At 29.8% G+C, this 24615-nt stretch overlaps 2 protein-coding genes across 6 annotated transcripts in view; both read right to left on the bottom strand.

The window, feature by feature from the left end:
- Window positions 1-30: 30 nt before the first annotated feature.
- On the bottom strand, window positions 31-3720 carry LOC103874772 (granule-bound starch synthase 1, chloroplastic/amyloplastic). The gene is made up of 12 exons (XM_009153210.2): window positions 3183-3720; window positions 2718-3101; window positions 2563-2643; window positions 2389-2487; window positions 2230-2319; window positions 1853-1916; window positions 1656-1756; window positions 1443-1552; window positions 939-1359; window positions 598-876; window positions 377-505; window positions 31-301 (listed from the first exon to the last, which is right to left on the bottom strand). The coding sequence occupies exons 2-12, from the start codon at window positions 3072-3074 to the stop codon at window positions 185-187; spliced, it is 1848 nt and encodes a 615-aa protein (XP_009151458.1). The 5' UTR covers window positions 3075-3101; window positions 3183-3720; the 3' UTR covers window positions 31-184.
- Window positions 3721-4301: 581 nt separating this feature from the next.
- The window catches only part of LOC103874771 (UDP-glycosyltransferase 91C1-like), a 41789-nt gene continuing 21475 nt past the window's right edge, over window positions 4302-24615 (bottom strand). The window contains exons 2-4 of one of the 5 annotated variants that reach the window (XM_033291564.1): window positions 9740-24281; window positions 9408-9525; window positions 4302-4422 (exon numbers count right to left, since the gene is read on the bottom strand). In XM_033291564.1, the coding sequence (XP_033147455.1) occupies window positions 16009-17370 (1362 nt within the window). In that variant the 5' untranslated portion in view covers window positions 17371-24281 and the 3' untranslated portion in view covers window positions 4302-4422; window positions 9408-9525; window positions 9740-16008. Of the gene's footprint in view, window positions 4423-9149; window positions 9526-9739; window positions 24282-24615 lie in introns of those variants that run through there. The other 4 variants (XM_033291567.1, XM_033291565.1, XM_033291563.1 and 1 more) reach the window with 4 other exon arrangements.

Genomic DNA, 24615 nt, shown 5'->3' with positions numbered 1-24615 from the left:
CACTTTCACAGCTTCCCTCGGGGCTCCGGATGATTAAACGAACATGCACTTATTATTATTTTAGAATTGAAACATCTCCCGTATATATACATAACCACAGGTAACGTAACACATTAATTTTACTCGTGTCTTCCCTAGTCCTAGTTTCTTCCACCAAACACGGTTTTCCTCAAAACTCACATTCTCAAGGTGTCGCTACGTTCTCCTTCGCCAGAGGAGCTATTTCTTCACCTTCGACTCCAGCTTCACTTCCGGCAACATCTAGTGACAATAGTACCTTCTCCCACAGTCTCGCTGGTCCCTGCATCCATCAATAAACGTCAAATCAGTTTCCATTAGCGCAAACCAAGCAAAAAGATAAACGAATGAAACGGACCTTCCAGGAGAAGTCTTGGTCCATGCAGTTCTTGACCATCTCTTTCATAGCGGGTGTACCGTACACTGCAACAGCTCTAGCTACAGCCTTTGCTGTTGCAATCACATCATCTGGATCCACAACTTCACACTACAAACACACACACACACAGAGAAAAAAAACATTGTAAGACACAATTACTTGTAATGTCGGAAGAAACCGCAGCGTGTAAGTTTAGCTACCTTGACGTTGAATCTTCCAATGTGGAAACCTGTGAAGCCATCTTTAACAGTATCCACAAGCCCACCAGTAGATGCCACAATAGGGACGGTTCCATACCTCATGGCGTGCAGCTGAATGAGACCGCACGGCTCAAACCTGCTGGGGACAATGATGAAGTCAGCTCCTGCTGTGATCATATGAGCCAATGGCACGTTGAATTTCGCCACTCCAACCGCCTTCCCTGGGAACTTCTCTTCGAGTTCAAGAATCTGAGCCTCCATCTTCTTCTTACCGGTTCCCTGTCATAAAAACTTCATCAGACAAGATTCAAAAAGTTTGTGAACGCAAGTCCACTACTTACAAGGATCACCATCTGAACATTGAGGCCCATGAACTTGGAGATAGCTTCCACGAGAATATCAGAGCCCTTCTGCTCCTCCAATCTCCCAATGAAACCGATCACAGGGACATCCCTGTCCACTGGAAGTCCAACAGCGGCCTGAAGCGCTTCTTTGATCAGTGGCTTAGCTTCCGTTACAGTGGTAATGTCATATTTGATATCGATGTACTTGTCAGTAGCCGGGTTCCATTCTTGAACATCCATGCCGTTAATAATTCCAGAAACTGTTTTCATTCGAAGGTATGAATGCAGCTCCACGCCTCTATCGATCCCAGAGATGAGCTCTTGAGCATAGTATGGACTAACTGTTAAGACACGCCATGCTTCTAGAATCGCAGCCTTCATCCAGTTGATCTTCCTTCCTTTTACTGGCTTTTCGTAACTGTACACGGAACAAGAACACAGATATCAAGCTAAGGACAGAGAGAGTGTACTAATGTGTGTTTTTTTTTAAGGAATTAGTACCCGTCCATGAAGTCGAAAGAGCTCTTAAAGCTGTCAGGCAAATTGAGAAGAGAAAAGTCGTCAAAGGCAAATCTTCCTTGGTAGGCTATGTTGTGAATGCAGAACACAACCTGTTAGATCAGACGACTATAGATTAGTTGATGTTACTGTCTATGATTTTGGCAAACCAAGTATCTAGCTACCGTAACAAAGGAGTACAAAAAGTTCATTTACCTTTGCATTCATGTAGATTCCGCGTGACTGATACACAGACTTGAGGTAACAAGGAAGGAGAGCAGTGTGCCAATCATTGGCAACAAACACCACATCTTCCCCTATAATAACATCATAGATTGGTTTACAATCCCTTTTCTTTTCAGAATGCAGAGTGTTTTCAAAAGCTTTTACAAGAAATTGAAAACCATTCTCACCATATGGTCCAGAGAAATACTTGCTGCTGTTCAGGTTTAGAACCCGTGGTGCCTCAAGAGCAGCCTGCCAACGACCAAAAGTAAATCAAGTTATCATATGTTGTTCAAACACAGATTCTGAAGTAGCTATCTTCAAAAAACAGTTTTCTTTTTGGGCTTCAAGTTTCAGCCAAATGGAGTTTAACAAGATAGGTTGTAAGATTTGAGATGATTGGTTAGCCTAAGAAGGTAGGATTTAAATCTAAGTGATCATTCTCTAATATTCTCTCTAACTTGGCACTTGATAGAGAAAAAAAATCTCATAAAGATGGAAGGAGCTCGGTCTTGACACAGAAAACAAACCAAGATTGAGAAACAAGAAGGGAAAGAGTGTTTACCTGACACAACAAACTGAACCGGAGTTGGTTGTCAGTGTAGTCTACTCCAGTTATAGGACCATAGATTTTGGATCCAGTTTTGCCCACAACCTACCTTAGTATTCTCTGTGAGATCATAGCTTGAATGATCTTGTTGATTAGGTAAACAAGAAAACAAACCTTTGCAAGGAAGAGTGGATGGTCGACAAAGACACGATCAACTCCTCGTTTGTAGCAGTGAAAGAAACGCACGTCCTCAACTTTATCTCCAACTTTTATCTACATCATTATCAGCAGATAACATTACGAGATGCTTGATTGTTGTTGAAGGTCCATATAAGAGTAACAATGTACCTGAACCACTACACAGGTGTCCCAAGCATCTTTATATTGGTCATACCGAGGGCATACTGTCATCACACGGTGGCCTCTTGCCTAACAAAAAAAAGAAAAAACATAAACATAATGGTCCATCAAAGACGTCATGCATATATATATATTGAACTTACGGCGAGAGCTGGAGGAAGACCACCTAAGACATCACCAAGGCCACCGGTTTTGCTCCATGGACCAACCTCAGCACCAATAAAGATCATAGACATGCCTTTCTCACACACAATCTTACCCACACGTTTAGCTTTAGGAGCATTCTGCTGTAATCCCTTTGAGGATTTAGCAGAAACAGCTTTGGCTTGACATCTCCTCTGAAGCCTATCCACCATGTTGAAGGATCTTAGCCCACAGTGAGTCATGGATTGACACTTGAAGCTGATCTGAGACAGATTGGCGTTGGCCTCAGAGCCTGAAGCTCCTCCATGGTTGTTGTTGACAAGCGAGACAAAATGGGAAGCTGTCACATATGCCATCTTGCGAGAGAGAGAGACCCTTTTCACCTAAACATTGCAACAGGAAGAAGAACTCACAAATCGATGCTTTTTCAGCAGAAAGATAACATCTTTGCGAAGAAAACTTACAGATGAAGATGTGATCAGACAGCGAGAGAGGTGAGGAGAAAACGAGGAAGAAGGAGGTCCGTTTATGTAAAGAGGAGAGTGGAAGCTGGACTGACCAAATTTAACACGTGGCGTTATTACAGTAGTTGAGTTTGCCTATGGATGCGATTTCCATCACATGAGAGTGGGCAATGGCATTCTCCGAGAATATGCCTTCAATCCTGAGGCTCTTAAATTTCATCTGGGAAGAAGGACGTTTTCGTGCGTACGTTTCTTCCACTTGCTAAGAATCCACGGCTGAGATTTGCCTCTGAACATTGCCCAGTTTGTGGGTCCCGTGGTTATAGAAGTGTTTTGTTTGTCGTCGTGTACCTTGAACGTGTCTTTGGACGACATCTCTTCTTGGCCCATTTGTTTAATTGACGGTCGATATTTTTTTGTCATGTTTTTTTTTCTTCTTCTTATTGTCTCTGATAAGTTTTTATTTCTTTTTTTTTTGAACAATTTTAGTTTTTTTTTTATTTCTAAAGAGTAAAAGTATAGAGTAAAAGACAGTTACTCAATGACCAAAAAAAAAAAAAAAAAGACAGTTACTCTTAGGGCAATTGTCAATAATAGCACCTTTTGAAGTTTATGTCTCAAAAATAGCACTAGAAGGAGAAAGTCACAAAAATGACATTCATTAAAGGGTAAAATATCCATAATACCCTTGGTTTAAAATAAATAAATAAATAAATAAAATAAAAATACAAAAATGAAAAAAAAAAAATTTTATAGTTTCAGATTATATGTTTTCAGATTCGAAATTTTTATAAATTTTTTCTTGAATTTTTTTTCGAATTTTTTTTTATTTTTTTTTTAATTTTATTTTTATAATTTAAAAATACTTTTTGAAACTGTTTTTAAAATTTTATTTTTTATTTTAGTATTTATTTTTTATAAAATTTTAAACCTTAATTCCAAAACCACACCCCTTAACTCTAAACCCTAAGGTTTGGATTAATTAACCCAAGGGGTATAAGTATATATTTACCTCTTTAATGAAACCTATTTTTGTGAATTTGAGCCTTGAGTGCTACTTTGGGAACAAAAACTTAGTTTAGTGCTATCCTAGTCTTTTTCTCTTACTCTTATTACTTCTTTTTTTTTGCGCAATACTCTTATTACTTTTTTTTCTTAAATGGAAAACCAAATCTTACTCAAATGTTTCGTCTTTTCTTGTTTTATGGTATTACTTTACCTCCTTTCATTAAAGAGACACCTAAAGCAACAGAAAATAAATATATAATTATTAATATTTTTCCTTTTCTTTTTTCTTTCTTCTTTCTTCTTTACTTATTCTATGTTACTCTAATATATTACTTGACATTTCATTAATAAATTTTAATTTATTTCTGTGAAATAATCCTATTTGAATATATTGTTTAAGAAAGAAATCAGATATAGTGATTTTAGATCATAGTTCGTTGTATTTATTATCATTTTAACATATTAAATTTATTATGTGTATGCATAAAAATAGAATTAAGAAAAAAAGAAATCTAAAATATAAGTTTGGCAAAGATGGAATTTCATGGGTTAGTCATCTAATCCTTACTAATAAAAGCAACCTTTTGAGGCTCCATAGAGCGTCCACATCAGCAAAAAAAACTTCTCTCAAAAGATGACACGTGGCATAAAATATAATTTTACACTTTAATATTACTAATTTTCGCAAATTATAAATAATATGTAAACATACATCATAAAAAATAGAAAAATTATATTAAACATAAGTAAGATTACCATTTTTCACTTGAAAAAAGATGGCTTATCTCCATAATGTAACATTACCATTTTATAAAAAAAAACATTATATATAATTTCGAAAATAATAAATATATGTAAACATACAACATAAAAAATGGAAATACTACATTAAACATATGTAAGATTACCATTTTACATTTTTAATTTAAAAAAAAATAATATGTAAACATACAACATAAAAAATCCTTACTAATAAAAGGAACTTTTTGAGGCTCCATAGAGCGTCCACATCAGCAAAAAAAACTTTTCTCAAAAGATGACACGTGGCATAAAATATAGTTTTACACTTTAATATTACTAATTTTGCAAATTATAAATAATATGTAAACATACATCATAAAAAATAGAAAAACTACATTAAACATATGTAAGATTACCATTTTTCACTTGAAAAAAAGACGGCTTATCTCCATAATGTAACATTACCATTTTATAAAAAAAACAAAAAATATTATATATAATTTCGAAAATAATAAATATATGTAAACATACAACATAAAAAATGGAAATACTACATTAAACATATGTAAGATTACCATTTTACATTTTTAATTTAAAAAATAATAATATGTAAGCATACAACATAAAAAATAGAAAAACTACATTAAACATATGTAAGATTACCATTTTTCACTAAAAAGAGACGGTTTATCTCCATAATGTAAAATTACTATTTTGCAAAAAAAAACATTATATATAATTTCGAAAATAATAAATAATATGTAAACATACAACATAAAAAAAATGGAAATACTACATTAAACATATGTAAGATTACCATTTTATATTTAAAAATAACAATAATATGTAAACATACAACATAAAAAAATCGAAAAACTACATTAAACATATGTAAGATTTCCATTTTTCACTAAAAAAAGCGGCTTATCTCCATAATGTAACATTACCATTTTATAAAAAAAAAAAAAAACATAAATATAATATTTGACTATTTGTCCAAGTTCTTCTATTAAACATTGCCGTTTTACATTAAAAATGTAAAAATACATTAAGATTTAAACATCTATCTTAAAATATAAAATATAGATATTAACTAAATATAAAGTATAAGAAAGAGAAATACTCAATATATATAAAAATAAATAATAAGTAAATATTATAAATATATAAATATACGAATTATATATACAATAATAAGTACATGCACAATTTTTTAAAAATGGAAAGAGTACATTAAATATTAAACATCTATCTTAAAATGTAAAATATAGATATTAAGTAAATAAAAAGTATAAGAAAAAGAAATACACAACTCAAAAACAATAAAAAAGTATATTAAGATTTAAACATCTATCTTAAAATATAAAATATGGATATTACGCAAATAGAAAGTATAAGAAAAGGAAATACACAATTTAAAAAATGGAAAAAGTACATTAGTATTTAAACATCTATCTTAAAATGTAAATCTATCTTAAATTATAAAATTATTAGTAAATAGAAAGTATAAGAAATAGAAATACACAATATAAAGAAAAATAAATAATAAGTAAATATATATTATAAGAAAATACCCAATTTAAAAAATGGAAAATTACATTAAGATTTAAAAATATATCTTAAAATTTAAAATATAGATATTACGTAAATAGAAAGTATAACAAATGGAAATATACAATTAAAAAAAAAAAAAACGTACATTAAGATTTAAACATCTATCTTAAAATGTAAAATAGAGATATTAAGTAAATAAAAAGTACAAGAAATGGAAATACATATACAGGAAAATAAATAATAAGTAAATAATATAAATATATAATATATGAATTATATATATAATAATAAGTAAATACACAATTTTTTAAAAAAATGGAAAAAGTTCATTAAGCATTAAACATCTATCTTAAAATATAAAATATATGATAAAAGTAAATACACAATTTAAAAAAAAATGGAAAAAGTACATTAAGATTTAAATATCTATTTTAAAATATAAAATATAGATATTACGTAAATAAAAAATATAAGAAATGGAATTAAACATTTTAAAAAATGGAAAAAAAAGTACATTAAGATTTAAACATAGATCTTAAAATGTACAACTATCTTAAAATAGTAGTAAATTATATAAAAATGGAAATACCACATTTAACAAAAAAAATAAAAATGTATAGTTTTACATCAAGAAAGTCCCTATAAAACTCATTATTCCATCAACATCAACCTCACACTATCAAGGAAAATTTCAAAGCACTCGAGCAAAAAAATGGTTCCACCATTAACTCTTGCCGTCCCAAAAACCTTTAATGACCTTGAAAGAGATTTTTTATAACAACGAACTTTTTGTTAGGTGGATTCATTGTTGGGAAACCCGCAACTTTCAAAAACCAAACTTATTCATGGGAATTGAATTGCTTTTCATAGACTCCAAGGTATTCTTACAAATTTAAATTAATCAAATCCATAATTTTATTGTTAATATTCGTACTAACTCTTTCATGATCAAACCATTACAGTTAATAATCATTCAAGCGTTTATCCCGAAACACTTCCTTCCTCGCCAAATCAGGTATTGGTTCATGTTGGTTTAGTATTGTTTTTGGTTTATTAACCAGTTTAGGATGGTTCTATTGTAAATATAATTTAAGTTGGTTTAGCATATATTATGCTTAAAATAACTTAAATTAAATAATAGTAATATTATGCTTAAAATATAATTTTAGAGAGTTTTCAAATATAGTTTACAGAACATTATAGATGATGAATTTAATTTATTAAATTCGTTTATTACTTAAAACTAAGTTTTTTAAAAACATACTGAGTTATAAATATGAGTACAACATGAAGACAAAAATATAAATATTTTATTTTCAAGATAAGAAATTCAGCTTTTATTCAGTTACTCAATATATAATATTTTAATTTTTTTTTTAAATATACATAATTTATATATATAAATTAATCTTCCAAAATTAAACTAATATATTATATATGAATAATGTTTTTAAATAAAAATAATTTCTGATTTAAAAAAAATAAAAACAACAAATGGTTATTTTCAAATAATGGATGTAATTTACATTATACTATCATTTAACAAGTATTAGATACTTTTTGATATATCATTATTTTCTATTTCCAGAAAACAATAAATTGTTAAACATCAATATCATCTAGGTTAAGTATACGAACAACACAAATTCAAACATCACAAAAAATATTTACATAAACATTATAATACAATAATTTAATCAAAAAATACAATTAAAAAAAACAATATTCAAAAGAAAAGTTATATACTTAATATTTGAAAATCAAAGATATTTTGCTAAAATTTTACTTACCTGGCCAAGGAGATCGTCCATCTTTTTACGGATCAATAGATTGTTGAGCATATGGTCGAACCGTAATACTCTACAGTTTAATTAAATATCTAAAACATTTATTCAAATACTCAACAAATAGTTTTGCTAAATATGATAACTAGATAGCCAACAAAATTACAAAAAATATTTAAACAGTAAAAAATATGTTACTTTAACGTGTTAAAATTTAAAAATAAATTTTAATTATGACATGCATCTTAACATTTATATAAATATATATCATAACCTAAATATAAATAATTTAACAACTTAAATTAGAAAAAAATAAAAATCTCGGGCGTAGCCCGGGTTAATCCCTAGTCTTTTCAATGAGAACTACGTTACAAAAATATTTAGAGCAAGTCTATTGGTAAGAACCTCTAATGGATTCTTATGAATAAAGTAGTAGTTAATTTGGTGATTTGGGAAGTTAAGAACCTATGTTAGTTAAATTGATTTTTTCTTCCTCCAATGGGAGAACCTCATAGGGGTTCTTAATTTTTTTTTTTTTTAAAGTTGAATGATTTAAAATAAAAGCATACATAAATTTTTTTAAGAAAAATGACATAAAAGCATATTAGAAGAGGAAGAAGCCATTTAGAACAGAAATGTTTTTGGTGAAATGGTAAGAGAAACAGAAATATTTTGTGAAATTTTTGGTGAAATCATTTGTTGCAAATTTGCAATTGCGCTCAATTTTTGGTGAAATCGTTGTCTCATGGTGAAGAATTTGTGGCTGATGTTGTTCAAAGCAGGGAATTGCAATTTCGCTCAATTGCAGTAAAAACTCATATACATTTAGTCTCATCAGAGAGATGTGTGAATTAATGTGATGCTGACTTATGTCTATTACTAATTTCACAAAACTTTCTACGTAGTTTCATATATTGAATGCAACATTATAACAACCGAAACAAATCAACCAAAACTCGTACATTCTTCAGTTCTTTTCTTTTCAAACAAATCAACCAACACAACTTAATGTAAAGCAATCCTACCAACCTAATGACTGTCTAACGCCCAACCTAATCACTGTCTAACCAAGACAAGTTAATGCAAAGCACTCCTACCAGCTTTCCAATCTAACACACTAAAAGAAAACTCTACTAACCTCTTGCCAAATTAAATGAAGAAAAGATGCTTTGCCCAAGTTTGATCCGTCTCTGCCAGAGAGTGGGTGATGAACATTATCAGACCTTTGCGTTAACGTTTCCACCGGAGTGTTCTCTCTGCAAGAATAAAACAGATTGCATTTCAAGATTAAGCTATCTCTATACAAACAATTGAACAAATAAGAAGCTATCTCCTAACAAAATCAGAAGCTATCTCTATACAAACCATTGAACAAAATCAGAAGCTATCTCTATACACAATCAGAAGCTCTCTCTATACACACCATAGCTTTATCTCTAACCTCAAACCAAACGGAAAAAAAGTACTAACCTCAAACCCACCATAGCTTTATCTCTTATTACATCGATTTGGTTCCATGTTCTTCCTCTCTCCCGGGTCTCTCGAATACAACGAGTTTTGGAACCAAATCGATGGAACCAAGTCGTGTAAAGATAGACAAACAGAGGAGATGCACAGAGCCAAATCTATTCTCAAATCGATTTGTATCAACCCAATTCACTAGACGAGCTTCAAATCAATACAAGAAAATCAAAAAATTTGAACCTCAACGGTGATTCCATTGACGGAATTGGAGGAGGAGGCAGTGATCGATCGGTTTCGTGACATGCAAATAGAGAAGAAGGAAGAAGAACGAAAGAAGAAGGAAGAAGAACGAAGAAGAATCGACGAAGAGAGAGAGAGAGAGAGAGAATAATTTTTTCCCTTTTGTCTTTAATGATTAGCCTATACAAACTGGACACGTCAGGGGTTTTAATCAATTCTTAAAGTCCCTGCTTTGACAGCGGTTCTGTTGTGTGAATGCATTTTTGATTTATTTTTTTTAAGTTATGCTCTAGAACTCCTTAGTCAAAACCTCCGATGGAGGTGGTCTTAGTTGATGTGTAATTAACAAAAATGTAAATGAAAATAAAATTGTACTTCAACTTTTTTTGTCGAATACATTTAATCAAGGTTTTTAAACTCGTCCCGGATACTGAACTGGATAATTTTCCGGGTCACCGGATTATTTGGTCCACCACGTGCAAATCACATGCTAATTAACTAATTAATTTTTATATAATAATATATTGGCTATTAAAAATATAATATATACTTTATATTTTAAAAAAAAAATATTAGAAAATACTTTGCTTTACGTTCTTATTTTTATTTTATTTGATATACAAAATATCAAAAAATAATTTAGACTATTTAACAATTGTTGTAACAAGTTAGGAGTAATGTCATCTAATAAAAATATCAAGATTCAAAATCCATAAGTATTTAAAATGTGAATAATAAAATTATAATTTAAATCCAAAAGTGAAATATCAAATTATAATAGATTGTCGATGACAAAAATAAACTAATACAAAATCATATTCACTGTTTTGGTTCTCTATATTATCGTTAACTTCATTTTCTTCAAGTGTCATAGTTAAATCTTCATCAAAATCTAAAATTCACAAATAAATAGTTTAATCGTCACTATACATGATAAAAATTAACATGAATACAAAACAGATTCTAATAACATAAACTAAAAAATATTTAAGAAAGAAAAAGTAAAAGCTACCTACTGGTTCAACTGCCGCTGGATTCCAGGTTTTAATATTTTTTACAAGTTTTATTAGGTTTTTAAAATAGTTTCTTCATAAAATTTAAACCCGATTTTATATCGGGTCACTGGTTTACCGGTTCGATCGCATGTCCGGGTTGAGTTTCAAAACACTGCATTTAATCCATAAACTAGACTTTGATCCGCGCACATGCGCGGATGTTATTTTAGTTTCAAATATATACTCCCTATATTCCTAAAAGTAGGATGTTTTACTGGATTTTGATGTTCTAATATATAAGATGTTTTTAATTTTCTAGGTAACTTTTACTTTATTAAAAACTGTGAACTCAATCATATTTTAATAGTCTATTTTGTAATTGGTTGAACACCATTAATTTATAGTTTTAATGATACTTTATAGGCAAAAAGTAGTTTTTTTAATATGTGTGTTCCTACCAAAACATCTTATATTTAGGAATAGAGGGAGTAATATTTATAATTGTTTTCAATTAGTACATGTTTGACTTTGCACAATACCAAGGCGGACAACCTAGCACGCAGTGCAAGGAAGCAACCGTCTTTCGTCGTTCACATGGATGCAAATCTCCCAACATGGTTCACAGAGTCTATATGAGTCTGTATAAGTTGATGACAAAAAAAAAAATATATATATATATATATATATATATATATATATATATTAATCTATTGGCTATTAAAAATATGATATATACTTTTTGTTCTTTAAAAACTTTATGTTTTTTAAAAAAAATTGGAAATACTTTACTTTAGTTTCTTAGTTTTATTTTATTTGATATACAAAATATCAAAACATAATTTAGACTATTTAACAATTTTTGTAACAAGTTAGGAGTAATGGCATCTAATAAAAATATCAAGATTTAAAATCCATAAGTATTTAAAATGTGAATAATAAAATTATACTTTAAATCCAAAATAAAACAAAAGTAAAACATCAAATTATAATAGATTGTCGATAACAAAAATAAACTAATACAAAATCGTTAACTTCATTTTCTTCAAGTGGCATAGTTAAATCTTCATCAAAATCTAAAAATCGCAAAAAAATAGTTTAATCGTCAGCTATATATGATAAAAATTAACTTGAATACAAAATAGGTTCTAATAACATAAACTAAAAAAATCTAATAAAGAAAAAGTAAAAGTTACCTACTGGTTCAACCGTCGCCGGATTCCGGGTTTTAATACTTTACAAGTTTTATTAGGTTTTTAAAAATGGTTTCTTCATAAAACGCAAACCAGATTATATATTGGGTCACCGGGTATATGTAATTATGAATAATGTTATATGAAATAATGTTAAATGATAATGTTTAACATTATCTGATTGCAGTAATTTACTGTTTCAAATCTTCTACAGCTGATATCATATGAAAAAAGATACGTGGAAACTGATAGAACGGTCTCTTGGGAAATTCTGTGTAGCTGTACCTAGGCCTAGGCCTGGGACGGATCCAGATATCCGAGAAATTTAGGGTATCCAGATTTGGATCCGTCTGATCTGTCGAATTCGTGGTTTTTGGATATCTGGATTTCGGATATCCGTCTCGATATTCTATTATCCGGATCCGGATCCGTAAAAATAATATTTTTTTAAAAAAAATACTATTTTTTTAATATAATACATCAATTAAATATTTATATAAGATTTATAAATATATTTATATATGTCTACAATATTGTAAAAACTATAAGATAAGATTATAAGATAAGATTAATTCATGTATAAATATTAATATATCAAATATTAATATTAATGAAATTTAAAAATTAATGTGTTTTAAAAATACGGATCTGAATCCGGATATCCGGACCTAAAAATTAAGATATCCGGATCCGATTTAGACGGATCCAAGATTTTACTATCCGGATTCGGATCCGGGCACCCCGGATATTTTATTTTCGGAGCGGATCTCGGATCGAATCCGGATCTCGGATAATAAGTTCCAAGCCAACCCGGTTATCTAAAACGCGGTTTAGGCGGCCGCTTACGCAGTGCTTAGACGATATCCCTTATAATATCGTGGTAATTACCTTCTAAACGCATAAATAATTACATTATTGTAATAATAAGTAATTTATTATTTGTCAATTATATAATTATTATATTATATTATATATTTTATGAAAATAAAACAATATAAAATTTATCAGTAATAAATAATAATAATTAATACAAAATGTTATATATATTTAACATAATATTATAATTTATAAACACCTAGGGTGCATAATTAATTAGTGTTCGATTATTCGTTTTAGAGGCTAGGCATAGTATCACCGTCTGGTTAGCGCCTAGCACTTTTTTGAACACTGGCTGTAGCACATGCCCATTCCATTTCTGCAAACTATAAACTGAAACGGTTATTATAGAGACTTAACCACCCCACTATCTATCTTACTAAAACAAAAGTACAATTTAAAAAATGGAGAATTGATCAAATATGACTTAAAATTTCAATACAAATGCAAAATTAAACATCCTATTAAATCAATTACAAAGTAATCTAAGTAATTAGTATAATTACCATTATGTCCATATGACCAAATAACAAATCAAAATTTTATTTTACCATTTTATCATTTCAAAGTCTACACTTAACAAAAAAAATCTATTAGGAGGAGAGTTCTTAAGAAGTCAAAAATGAACAAAGGAGAAAACGGGTTCAATAAACAGAGAAAATGAAAAATATCAAATATCAGAGAAATGTATAAGAAAACCAACTTATAACATTTAAGAAGTAAACCCTTACACCAAAAAGACACAATAGCAACAAAAAAGGAACGCAAAAGGTCTAATCTCTCAAAAAAAAAAAAAAATGATTACCTGTTTCGGAACGATTCGGTTCCCAAGAAAGGAAAATCAAATCTTTTTATTTACATCAAATCTTAGTTCATATAACCAATTAACGCCATAAACCAGAATCTTAAACCAAATTTTAAGATTCACAAGCCATTGGTCTCAATTACATCACCTAGCTTGGAATCGATATCCGATTTGGCCAACGATATGAGACAGACTGGACTCCGAAGGTTATTATTGGAGGTGGGTTTCACCCAACTCTAAATCCGGTTTGAGAATCCAGTCCAACATTTCAAATGCCCTTCAACCATGAAGAACTAAAGTCCAACAGCACCGAGATGATACGGTCAATCCAAAACGTAAAAGAGATCAGGTCATTAAAGACAGTCTTGATGTATCGAGTTTTTATAGGTTAAAGAGGAAGGAGGTGGAGAGTTAAGTTGTGTTACCACTGATGAGTAATCAAGGATCTTTGAAGAGGGATTCTAATAGTCAATTCTGTTACACCGGAAAAGAGCAACAAGTTATCAATACATTAAAGCCGTCGACACTCGTTACAAATTAGTTCAAAGTAAAAAAAAATATAATGATATATTTGGACTAAATGGTTTATATATTTTCGGGCCAATAACAGGCCTAGTAACAACTTGCAATGGCATACAAGGTTTGTCACATGAGAAGTAACTCCCCACTTGCTCATTTAATTTGCAGATGTGGATAGGCTGAGTTTTGAGCATGAATCCCTTTTATATATTAAATTTTTTTGTTAATATTTCCTTTCAATATAATTATTCTTTTTTTTTAATTCACTCTATCCTAAGAAATAAACTTGTAGGAAAAGAAAGACCAGTAATAATAAATAAATTATTATTTTTTTCTTTAATTCACTCACTAGTGTGTTTGAGCGGGTTTTCGGGATTACTTGTTTTATATCTGGTGTCTGAGCTTGTTCCCATATGGTAGTTGCGTTCCTGGAAATCATTTTTCAAACTCAAATAATTAAACGTTCATCCCTTTCACTTTCATCTCTTTTTCGGCTTAGTTTAGCGTTTCTTTTCCTGCAGTTTATTGTGTTTCTCCACCATGCTCCTCCTAGAGCCGGCATAGGAGTGGAGGGGGGCAAGGGGGTGTTCACTCTAGGGCCTAAACTTTTTTTTTTGCATAAATAGTAATAAAATGATCTAATTTTTGTAAAAGAAAATTAAAAATAAGGTCCAAAAACATTTAAGTTACTGTAGACATATGTAAATAAATAAATTTAAAAACAATTTTGTCGACCTTGGCTTCACCTCAACTTTGACTTTTTCTTTTAGCCTAGTTTATGGGTTTAGTGTCTTTGCTAAACTTTGGCTCCGGATAGTGTGCATATCACCTTACCGGTTTATGACTCGAGAAAGATTGCAAACTTTTGTTGACTTTGTGTATACTCTTCTTAATATTAGATCAATAGATGACAAAAAAAAATTCTATAATACTCAGTAGGACAAACGATGTTTTGTTTCATTCAAGGAATATATCAATTTTATCTCTGAGGAGACTGCTAAGAACACGTTTAATGAAAGGTTCTTAAAATTAAATTCTTAGCGGAATATAAGAACGTGTCTCTTAACTTTTAACTAAAAAAAATTAAGAACCTGTTAAGCAAATTACTCTCTTCTTAACAAAGAAAGGTCTTCGACTCTTTGTAACATGACTGAATCAACATATATTTTACACGATTAATTGCATTGGCGCATACAGTCAAGACAGATAATAACATATGGAGTTTGTCTTGATGGCATGGCAAGCGTTTTGATCTGAAGCCAATACAAAGTCAATGCCTCATCACCAAAAAATATCTAATTGCTTCTTCAAAACTGAGAAGTTCTAAAACGGAATCTAAATGGAACCAAAATTCAATTTGAGTACCATTAACAATTTTTTCCCACCTACTAAAATGACATTTTTCTCTTTTTTTTTTTTTTTTTTGGTCAAAACTAAAATAACATTTTTCTAAACTTACTTATCAACTGTTAAAAGAAGTTGAATGGTATTTAATTAAACTAAACACAGACGTAGCGTATCACATCATCTTGTTCTTTTAAGATAAACTAATGCAAGATATTAAATAACAGAAAACCATATGGAAATATTACATGCCTACTAGTACGACTAATCATTTCGATTTGCGAACTTGCAATGAGACGTGTTATACTATTTACTTCTCATATATCCGATAAGTTCGTCGACGTAGCGAGAATTCTCATCCATGTTCCCAAACAAACCCATCATGAGCTTTGTTTTTGCCCTAATGGACTCGCCTGCATCATCAACCATTGCCAATCGAACCGAGTGAGCCACCGAGTCAGAATCAAACGAGCCTTTTTCCTCATCTCTAGGGATCTCAACACCAAGTCCCTTCCCCTCCAACAGCCTAGTGTTGAGCCCTTGCTCATTCAACACCGGGAACAAGATAGGTACTCGGCCGAACCCTAACCCTTCCACCAATGAGTTCCAGCCGCAGTGCGTCAAGAACCCGCCCACCGAGCTGTGACTCAGTATTTTGACCTGAGGAACCCAGCCAACATTAACCATGCCACGTCCAGCAACTCGTTCCACGTACCCATCTAGAATCTGTGACTCGTTTCTTATAACCCAAAAGAAAGGCACCTCTGATTTCTCCAACCCATGAGCCAGCTCGGTGAACTCTGCTGGAGGAAGGCTCGCCTCGGTACCTAGTGCCACGTAGACAACTGAGTTAATGCTCTGCTTGTCGAGCCACTTCTTTATACCAACCCATGTTTTATCTCCTTCGACTTCGTCTTCAGTATCGGTTGGCAAAAACCCTGTCGGAAACACGGGTTTTCGATACAGATCTTTTAGTAAACCAAGCCACTCTGGTTCAAATCCCGTCGAGGTATGGACGAAGACCGCATCAGACTCAGAGATCGAGTAGCCGAACCGTGCAGAATCAGAGACTCCATTCGTATCTTTCCCCCTCTTGTCACCGACCAAAGTCACTTCGTGATAACGATATGCCATGTTCGATTGGAACGGGATCCACGGCGGCACGACCGTGAAGTCTTCCGGCGTAGATCTGACCCCTTCTAACAACAACGATGGCGGTCCCAAGAAGCAGAGAGAGGCTGCGTTAAAGATGCTGAAGAAGGCCTTCGAGATTCCCAGCTCCGCCGCAACTGGAGGAAGCCAGTGAGCAGCGTAGTCATATATGACCCAGTCCGGAGACTCCTCTTGGAGAAACTCCGTCAAAGGTTTCTGGAGGAGATCGAAGGCGGATTTGAGAGACGGTTGCTTGCTGTAAGTCACGTCCATGGAGCATTCGGAGCCAGGAGTTGAGCCGGGGAAGGGAACGAGAGGGAAAGAGACAAAGGTGATGAAGGAAGAGAGGCTTGATGGTAAATTGGGAAGTCTCTCGATGTTTCTTGGTGTCGATATGAAGGAGACCTTGTGACCCTTTTGCGCAAGCAACTTGGACATACGGAAAAACGGAAGAAGATGACCCATAGCAAGCCATGGAAACATGGCTACATGCATAGCTCCTTCTCCCCTCTCCATTTTTGTGTGTTATCTCTGCATCTCCAATAAACAGTCTAACTATCACATATATATATTAGAACTGGTTTAAGTCTGTAACTATCGCTACGTGGTTTAACTAAAAGACAATTTGGAATATGCTTCTCTTTTGAAATAAATTAGCGTCAACAATTTAGAATTTAAAAGACAAAACGGAAAGTTAATTAGTCGGCTCCACGTTTACAAACTTATAATATGTTATAAAAAGACCGCCAGTGTAGTAAGTCAAGAAGTGGATAGCTCAATAGCCTCGTTTTCAATTTTATTAGAGTTGGACTGGAGTTTGGTGCAAACTGCAATGTTTAGTCTTCACAAATATTATAAGAAAATAGGTTTTTTTCAAACCACCACAATGGATGAACTACAAAAAAAAAATATGTTCTTTACTCGTTCGTTAATCACTTAAAACTCGTTTTTTATTTGATCTAACTACAGTATTTGTAAATTTGTAATGCATACATGCTAAATACAATTAAGGGTTCTACGGACTACGAATATACTATCGCTACAAGAAAGTTCGTTTAACGCGATCATTTAAATACTTTACATCCATTAAAAATCTGTTTTCGATGGCAATTCATGTGACATCATATGATAGATATATGGTAACCAATTATCTAAACAAGCATTTTGGAGTATCTTATCATTTTATTACTCCCTCTGTTTATATATATAACTTTTTGTTTGTTTCACTAAGTTGTTTTCAAAGTCCAATGCAAAAAATAATACCAAAAATAATATTTAAACAAAAATTTAAGGGTTTTTAGTAATTAAACCCATCAACTAAAGATGAATCGTAAAAGAAACTTTCAACTAAAAATCCTATGAAATAAATCATCAACTTTAATTTCGTTAACGTATGTTACCCTCCGTCTAAAAAACTGTGACGGTTGGTGACATACGTTAACGGTTTATATGTTGAGGGTTTATAATGTTAAAAACGTAGTTGAAGAGTTTTTTACTATTCCAAAATAGTTGAAAGGTTTTATCACTAAAATTCATTAAATGTTTTAAAATCATTATTATCGTTTAAACATTATTTTAGATTGATATAAGCCTTTAAAACAAATTTATAAATTTAAATACATTACTTTATGACCGATTTATAAAGCTTCATAATTATTTTAATACTTTGACATATGATTAATACAATTTCACAATGATTTTATAAGTTTTTACAATTTCTGCTACTTGCTAGACACTACTTAAGACTTAATATAACTTAGAAACATTAAATTATTTGATATTTGACAATGACGATATAAACACACAATTTTTCTTATATCATTATTGCCAAATATCAAATAATTTAATATTTTGTAGTTATATTAAGTTGTAATTAATGTATTAAAGTTTATAAATTAGTTTTAAAGGCTTATATCAATCTAATAAATATTTTAAAACATTTAATGAATTTTAGTCATAAAACCCCTCAACTATTTGAATCGTAAAAATCTCTTCAATTAAGTTTCCAACATTATAAACACTCAATTTATAAATCGTTAACGTATGTCACTTTCCATCATGGTTTTATAGACAGAGGGTAACATACGTTAAGGAAATTAAAGTTGAACGTTTATTTCACATGATTTTAGTTGAGGGTTTTTTTACGATTCATCTTTAGTTGAGGGGTTTAATTACTAAAAACCCAAAATTTAAAAGCAAAGTTAAAAATATGATTTGTTATTGGTTCTCTCCTATCACTTCAATTAAATGCTAAAGTTATAAATGTGTTTTTTCTAAAAACTTGTGATTTTAGACAAAACTACTTATAATTGGAAACAGAGGGAATATGTTTTAGAAACACCTTTAAAGCTCTTTGTTCACTCGAAGATTTTGTTGAAACTAAAAACCAAAGAATATACATAGACGTAACCAAAGTTGGTAAGTTCAAAAGCTTCCGGATACTAAAGTGAAGAATTGAATAACCGCAGATAAACAGTAACATATAAAAACAATAAAAACATATATTATTTTTATTTTAACTTTTTTAGTAAGTTAGTTAGTTTGAGTCAAGTTAAAACTACTTATAATCGTTTGTAGCTACAACTGTAAGATTAAGGGAATTAAATCTCTCTCTATCTCTATTCTCTCTTCTACATATTCTCTCAACAATCTCTTCATCTACTCTATTATTCTTTATTCTATTTAAGTTAATTTCATATTCTCACATGGACAATAGTTCATATTCTCTTTATCTCTTCCGAATTCAATCTATTATATTTTACTTTTTCTAAATCGGACCATGGAAAAATTAATGCAAGTTAGTTGTTCCAATCTCTCTTAAGGGGTTAACTATTTGTTGTGGTCTATGATAGTCATGGTTTATGGCGTCATGTAACTCAAGATAAATATCTAAAACAAACAATCCAACAAGATGGCATGGAGATTATCCTTGTGGAAGAAGGCAAGTGATTTCATAAAGACCGGCAAGTGTTATCTATCATCCAAAACTCCCTAGAAGGACAAATCTTGGAGGCTTACTCCTATTTTGAAACTACCAAGACGCTTTGGGAGACTCTTACAAAGGTCTATAGAAATACCACCAACTTGGGTTGGAACTTTGAAGCAAGGCCATCAATGATCTCAGCCAAGAAGATATGGAGTTCACCCAACACTTTGACAAGTTTAGATCTTTATGGGCTGAGCTTTGAGATGTTAAGGTCAAGTTCGGTTGATGTCTTCATTGAGAGGCATAAATAAGACGAAGTCTTTGGCCTCCTGATGATTCTTGTTTCATTATCTTGTAACTGCCAACAAAGGAGTTTTCAAGTTTGAAGAAACGAAGTTTGGGTGTGTGATCACTGTAAAAAAAAGGGTCATACCAAAGACAAATTCTGGATTCTTTACCTTCATTATATTTCAAAATTCAAACCAAGCAAGTTTAAGGAAACAAGAGCTAATCTCTATAACGAAGCAGCCAATTCTTCTACATGGTTCAATGAGAGAGAAGGCAAGTCATTAGTAACAACGACTCATGCTTTCTTATAACCACTCAGGATGAACTTATGTACATATATATATATATATAGCTACAGTAATATGCTAACATATTTTGTGTCTCGTTCTTAATTTCTACTAAAACTTGTGAACACAATTTGTGCATTTGTTTAATTTTTTTTTTACACGTGACTGCTTCTAAATCAATTGCAATATCATTTATAACTTCAACATGAACATTCCTGATAGTAGTACAACATTTCTTTTAGATATGCACTTTATGAACATGTATTACTAGGTGTTTTGCCCGTATATGCTGACATAATCTTTTTAATTTTTTTCTTAATTTTCATAGTAGAAAAATATTAGTTCCAGATAATAACACAATATATATATATATATATATATATATATATAAGAATTGTCTTTTTAAAAATATTTTTATTTTTGACAATTTATCTTTATACAAACTTTTGCTTAATTGATATTAAATTTGAATATTTTTATGTCTTAATTCTTTAACTTTCATATTAGAAAACATTACTTTCAGATAACAACAAAATATATAATTATAATAATTATCATTTTTTTAATATGTTTTATTTTGAAAATTTTATAATAATTAACAATTATCTAATATAACATATAAATCTAATATTATTAACATAAAATTCGATTTTAAAATTTGTAACTTTTATAGTTGAAAACATTATTTTCAGATAACAATACAATATATATAATAATTATATTTTTTTGAAAAACAATACGTTTTTATTTGACAAATTTATCATAATTTACAATTATCTAATATAACATATAAATATAATATTATTAACATAAAATTCATTCTTAACTATATATAAAAATTCATTAACGGTAGTATATATATTAACTGCTCTAACTTTCAACGTGAGAGATCGGATGCGGAAATTTATTTCGCAAATAATAGTATAGATATCAACATCTTGACTTTTTTTAACATCTTGACTTTAATTTTGTAGCATTCTTAAATTGAACCAATATTTCTAATAAAAACCAAAGTAGACAACTTCTTCTTTAAAAATATATAATGCCGGAAGAAACTTATTATTTTGACGAGAACATGTGTATATGTATTGTTCATAGGTAGTATAATATATATATATATATATATATTAAGATAGAGTTGGTTTAATATTACTAAACTAAAAATAAATATATATATTGATAATATTTTAATATTAATAAATTAACTATAATTTTATTATATAAAGTTTGGTTCTTCAAAGTTGATAATTAACATGATTATGACACATGACACTTAAAATTTTAAGATGGTGACATGTGTTAAAATATTTTATAATTAAATATATATATATATATATACTAAGAAAATAACAAATAAATTTTATTTAAAAATTAATTATAGATATTATTTAATAGTAATTTTCCAATTTTAAAATTCTAATAGTAATTTTCCATTTTTAAAATTCTAAACAAAAGATATTTGCAGAATATTATTGTTGTAAATTTCTTTTCGTATTGTGACATGTGTTAAAATATTTAATGATTAAAAATATATATACTAAGATAATAAAAATAGTTTTATAAAAGTAATTTTAAAAATTATTTAATAGTATATTAATAGAAGTTTGGAGAAATTTTACGTTCACTATTTTCATGGTACCATTTTGCATCTTTATCACTACTAAATAAACATTTTTAAAAATACCTTCATTAAGTGGCAAAAGACTGTTATACCCTTGTTATCTATATATATATAAATAATTATTTAAATAAATAAAAAATAAAAATATCTTTTTTTATGTTTTAGAATTATACATTTTCAAATTCGAACTTTTTTATACAATTTTTTTTTGAATTTGTTTTTCGAAAATTTTGTTTTTATTTTTTTTCAAAATTTCTTTTTGAAAATCGAAAATTATGTTTGAAACTATTTTTTTAATTTTTTAAATTCTATTAAAATTATTTAATAGTTTTTTCTATAGAATTTACTTTTTAAAAATCCTATACAAAAAAATGATTTGTAAAATAGTTGATTTAATGCTAATTTTCCTTTTCTAAATCCTAAAGAAAAGATAATTGTAACATATTATGTGATTGTAATTTTTCCTTTTAAAATTTTGACATATGTTAAAATATCTCATGATTAATAAAATATATAATAAGATAGTAAATATCGATTTTTTAAACAAAATACTTTAAATATTATTTAATATTATTTTTCTAAGATTTTTTGTTTTTAAAAAATATAGTTAATAAGATCTGTAAAATAATTTATTTAATACCCATTTCATTTTTCTACAATCATAAAGATTTAATTATTTGATAGTATTTGTCCTTTTCTAAAATCTTAAACATATTTTAAAAGAGTGTTTAATATTAGATTTCCTTTCTTCAAATCCTAAACAATAAAGATTTTTAGAATAATCATTTCAAACATTTCTATGAATAATAAACATCTGTAGAAGGTAAATGTTTTTAGTTCTTTTTATTTTAGAAAAATCTTATCCGTTTTTATAATTAAAATTAATTTGTTTTTACAGGCGTTTGGCATTGTTATTGATTTGATTGGCTTGATGCAATTTTAATTTTTTTTTTTTGTATTTTTTCTACTTTTCTTTCTCGGATTAGGTTCGATTTAGATATGAAAGCATGGATATTTTGTCTAAGCCTAGGTACAAGGTAGCTAATAACTCGCATATGCACCTTGATTATTTAAATATAAAATGAATCAAAACTTACATGACAAATAAATTTTTATTTATAAAATAATTCTCACATATAATATATCCAAAAATTCATAAATTTATGATTAAAGCATGGATATTTTCATAAATTAAAATATCAAGCAGAATTCCTGCAACGCAAAGGCCCATATCTAGTATAATATAAATATAACTATGAGATTTTCATTAGAATATTTAAATTATTCTAAAGATAATGATAAATTATCAGCTAAATCACTAAAATTATTTATTAAAACGAAAAATTGAGAGTAAAATATAAAAATATGAGTAAGCCTAAAATCAAGAACATGACAAATCAGAAAATTCACTTGTCATATATATATATATATATATATATATATATATATACTTAATATATATGATATGATATTATCGTTATAATTTGTTTTTGAAGATAATGATAAATTGTTATCAAAATCACTAATTAAAAATAATAATTGAGCATAAAATATGACTAAACCTAAAATCATGGTATGACAAATCAGCAAATTCGCTTCTCAAATAATAGTATAGATCCCTATATAATTCAATATGATACTAACATTTGTAACTTACAAGTTATGCGTACCATTCCTAGTTATTAGTTCTCAAAAATAAAACATCAGTTGAATTTTTTGGAAATATTATACACTAATAAAATTAATCTGAAAATTGCCTAAAGATATCAACCTTGACCACATTTGACATAAAAGAGTTGAGAGTTATCTAGAGGTTCAGATTGAGGGATACAAGAAACCTGCATTGGTGGGTTTGGTGATCTAGGAAACTTAACCAGATGTTTTGTATTTATCTCAAAATATTAGTTCATGAGATTGGTAATGGCTTAGGGTTAAAAGTAACACTAACGCTGTTAAAAGTAAGTATAGTGTGTGTAGGAACAACGAATGAGATATAAAAAAAGGCATTTGATACAGAGCACCTCGTCATACGCTTACCATGCCAAATAATAAAGAAGGGCTATTATCTGGTAAGGTACTTGTTTGTTGAAGGCAAAGACCAGTAGAAGCTCATCATAATGCTCAGAGAAACGAACGCCACCATCTGAAAATTAGCGAGGAAAAAAAACGAAATGATTTACTAACTTGTCTATTGAAAGCACAGAGGTCACAAGAGCTACAAAAAAATTGCATTTCATCATAATGATCTTCTCGAGACCATCTAAGCCTTCCCTTCGCAGCTTCACCAATGGTGGAAGATCATACTCTTATTACATGATTAAGAAAAGCCAAAAATTAAGGAAACACGAATCAAAATCAGGAGGAGATATCAACCTGCATAATTGTGGACTGAGCACAAGCTGGAAGAGCGAAATAAGTTTGATCACTACAAACATAAAAGTGTTATCCGACCAAGGGATAATAGGGCTGAAATGGCATGAGAATACTCACCAACAGAACCTGAGACAAATCTAAGGTAATTATGAGGTACTAATCTTCTGTCGAATCCAGGTAAAGGGAAGAAAAATCAACAACCGCTAAAGTACAAGCAATATATAGCCGTTACCAATTAAATATATAAAAAAATACATAGCCGTTAC

Source organism: Brassica rapa, chromosome A05, assembly GCF_000309985.2.
Source record: "Brassica rapa cultivar Chiifu-401-42 chromosome A05, CAAS_Brap_v3.01, whole genome shotgun sequence".
Classification (NCBI taxonomy): domain Eukaryota; kingdom Viridiplantae; phylum Streptophyta; class Magnoliopsida; order Brassicales; family Brassicaceae; genus Brassica; species Brassica rapa.
The sequence above is the reverse complement of the archived record's forward strand: the minus strand, read 5'-3'. Positions and strand labels throughout refer to the sequence as shown.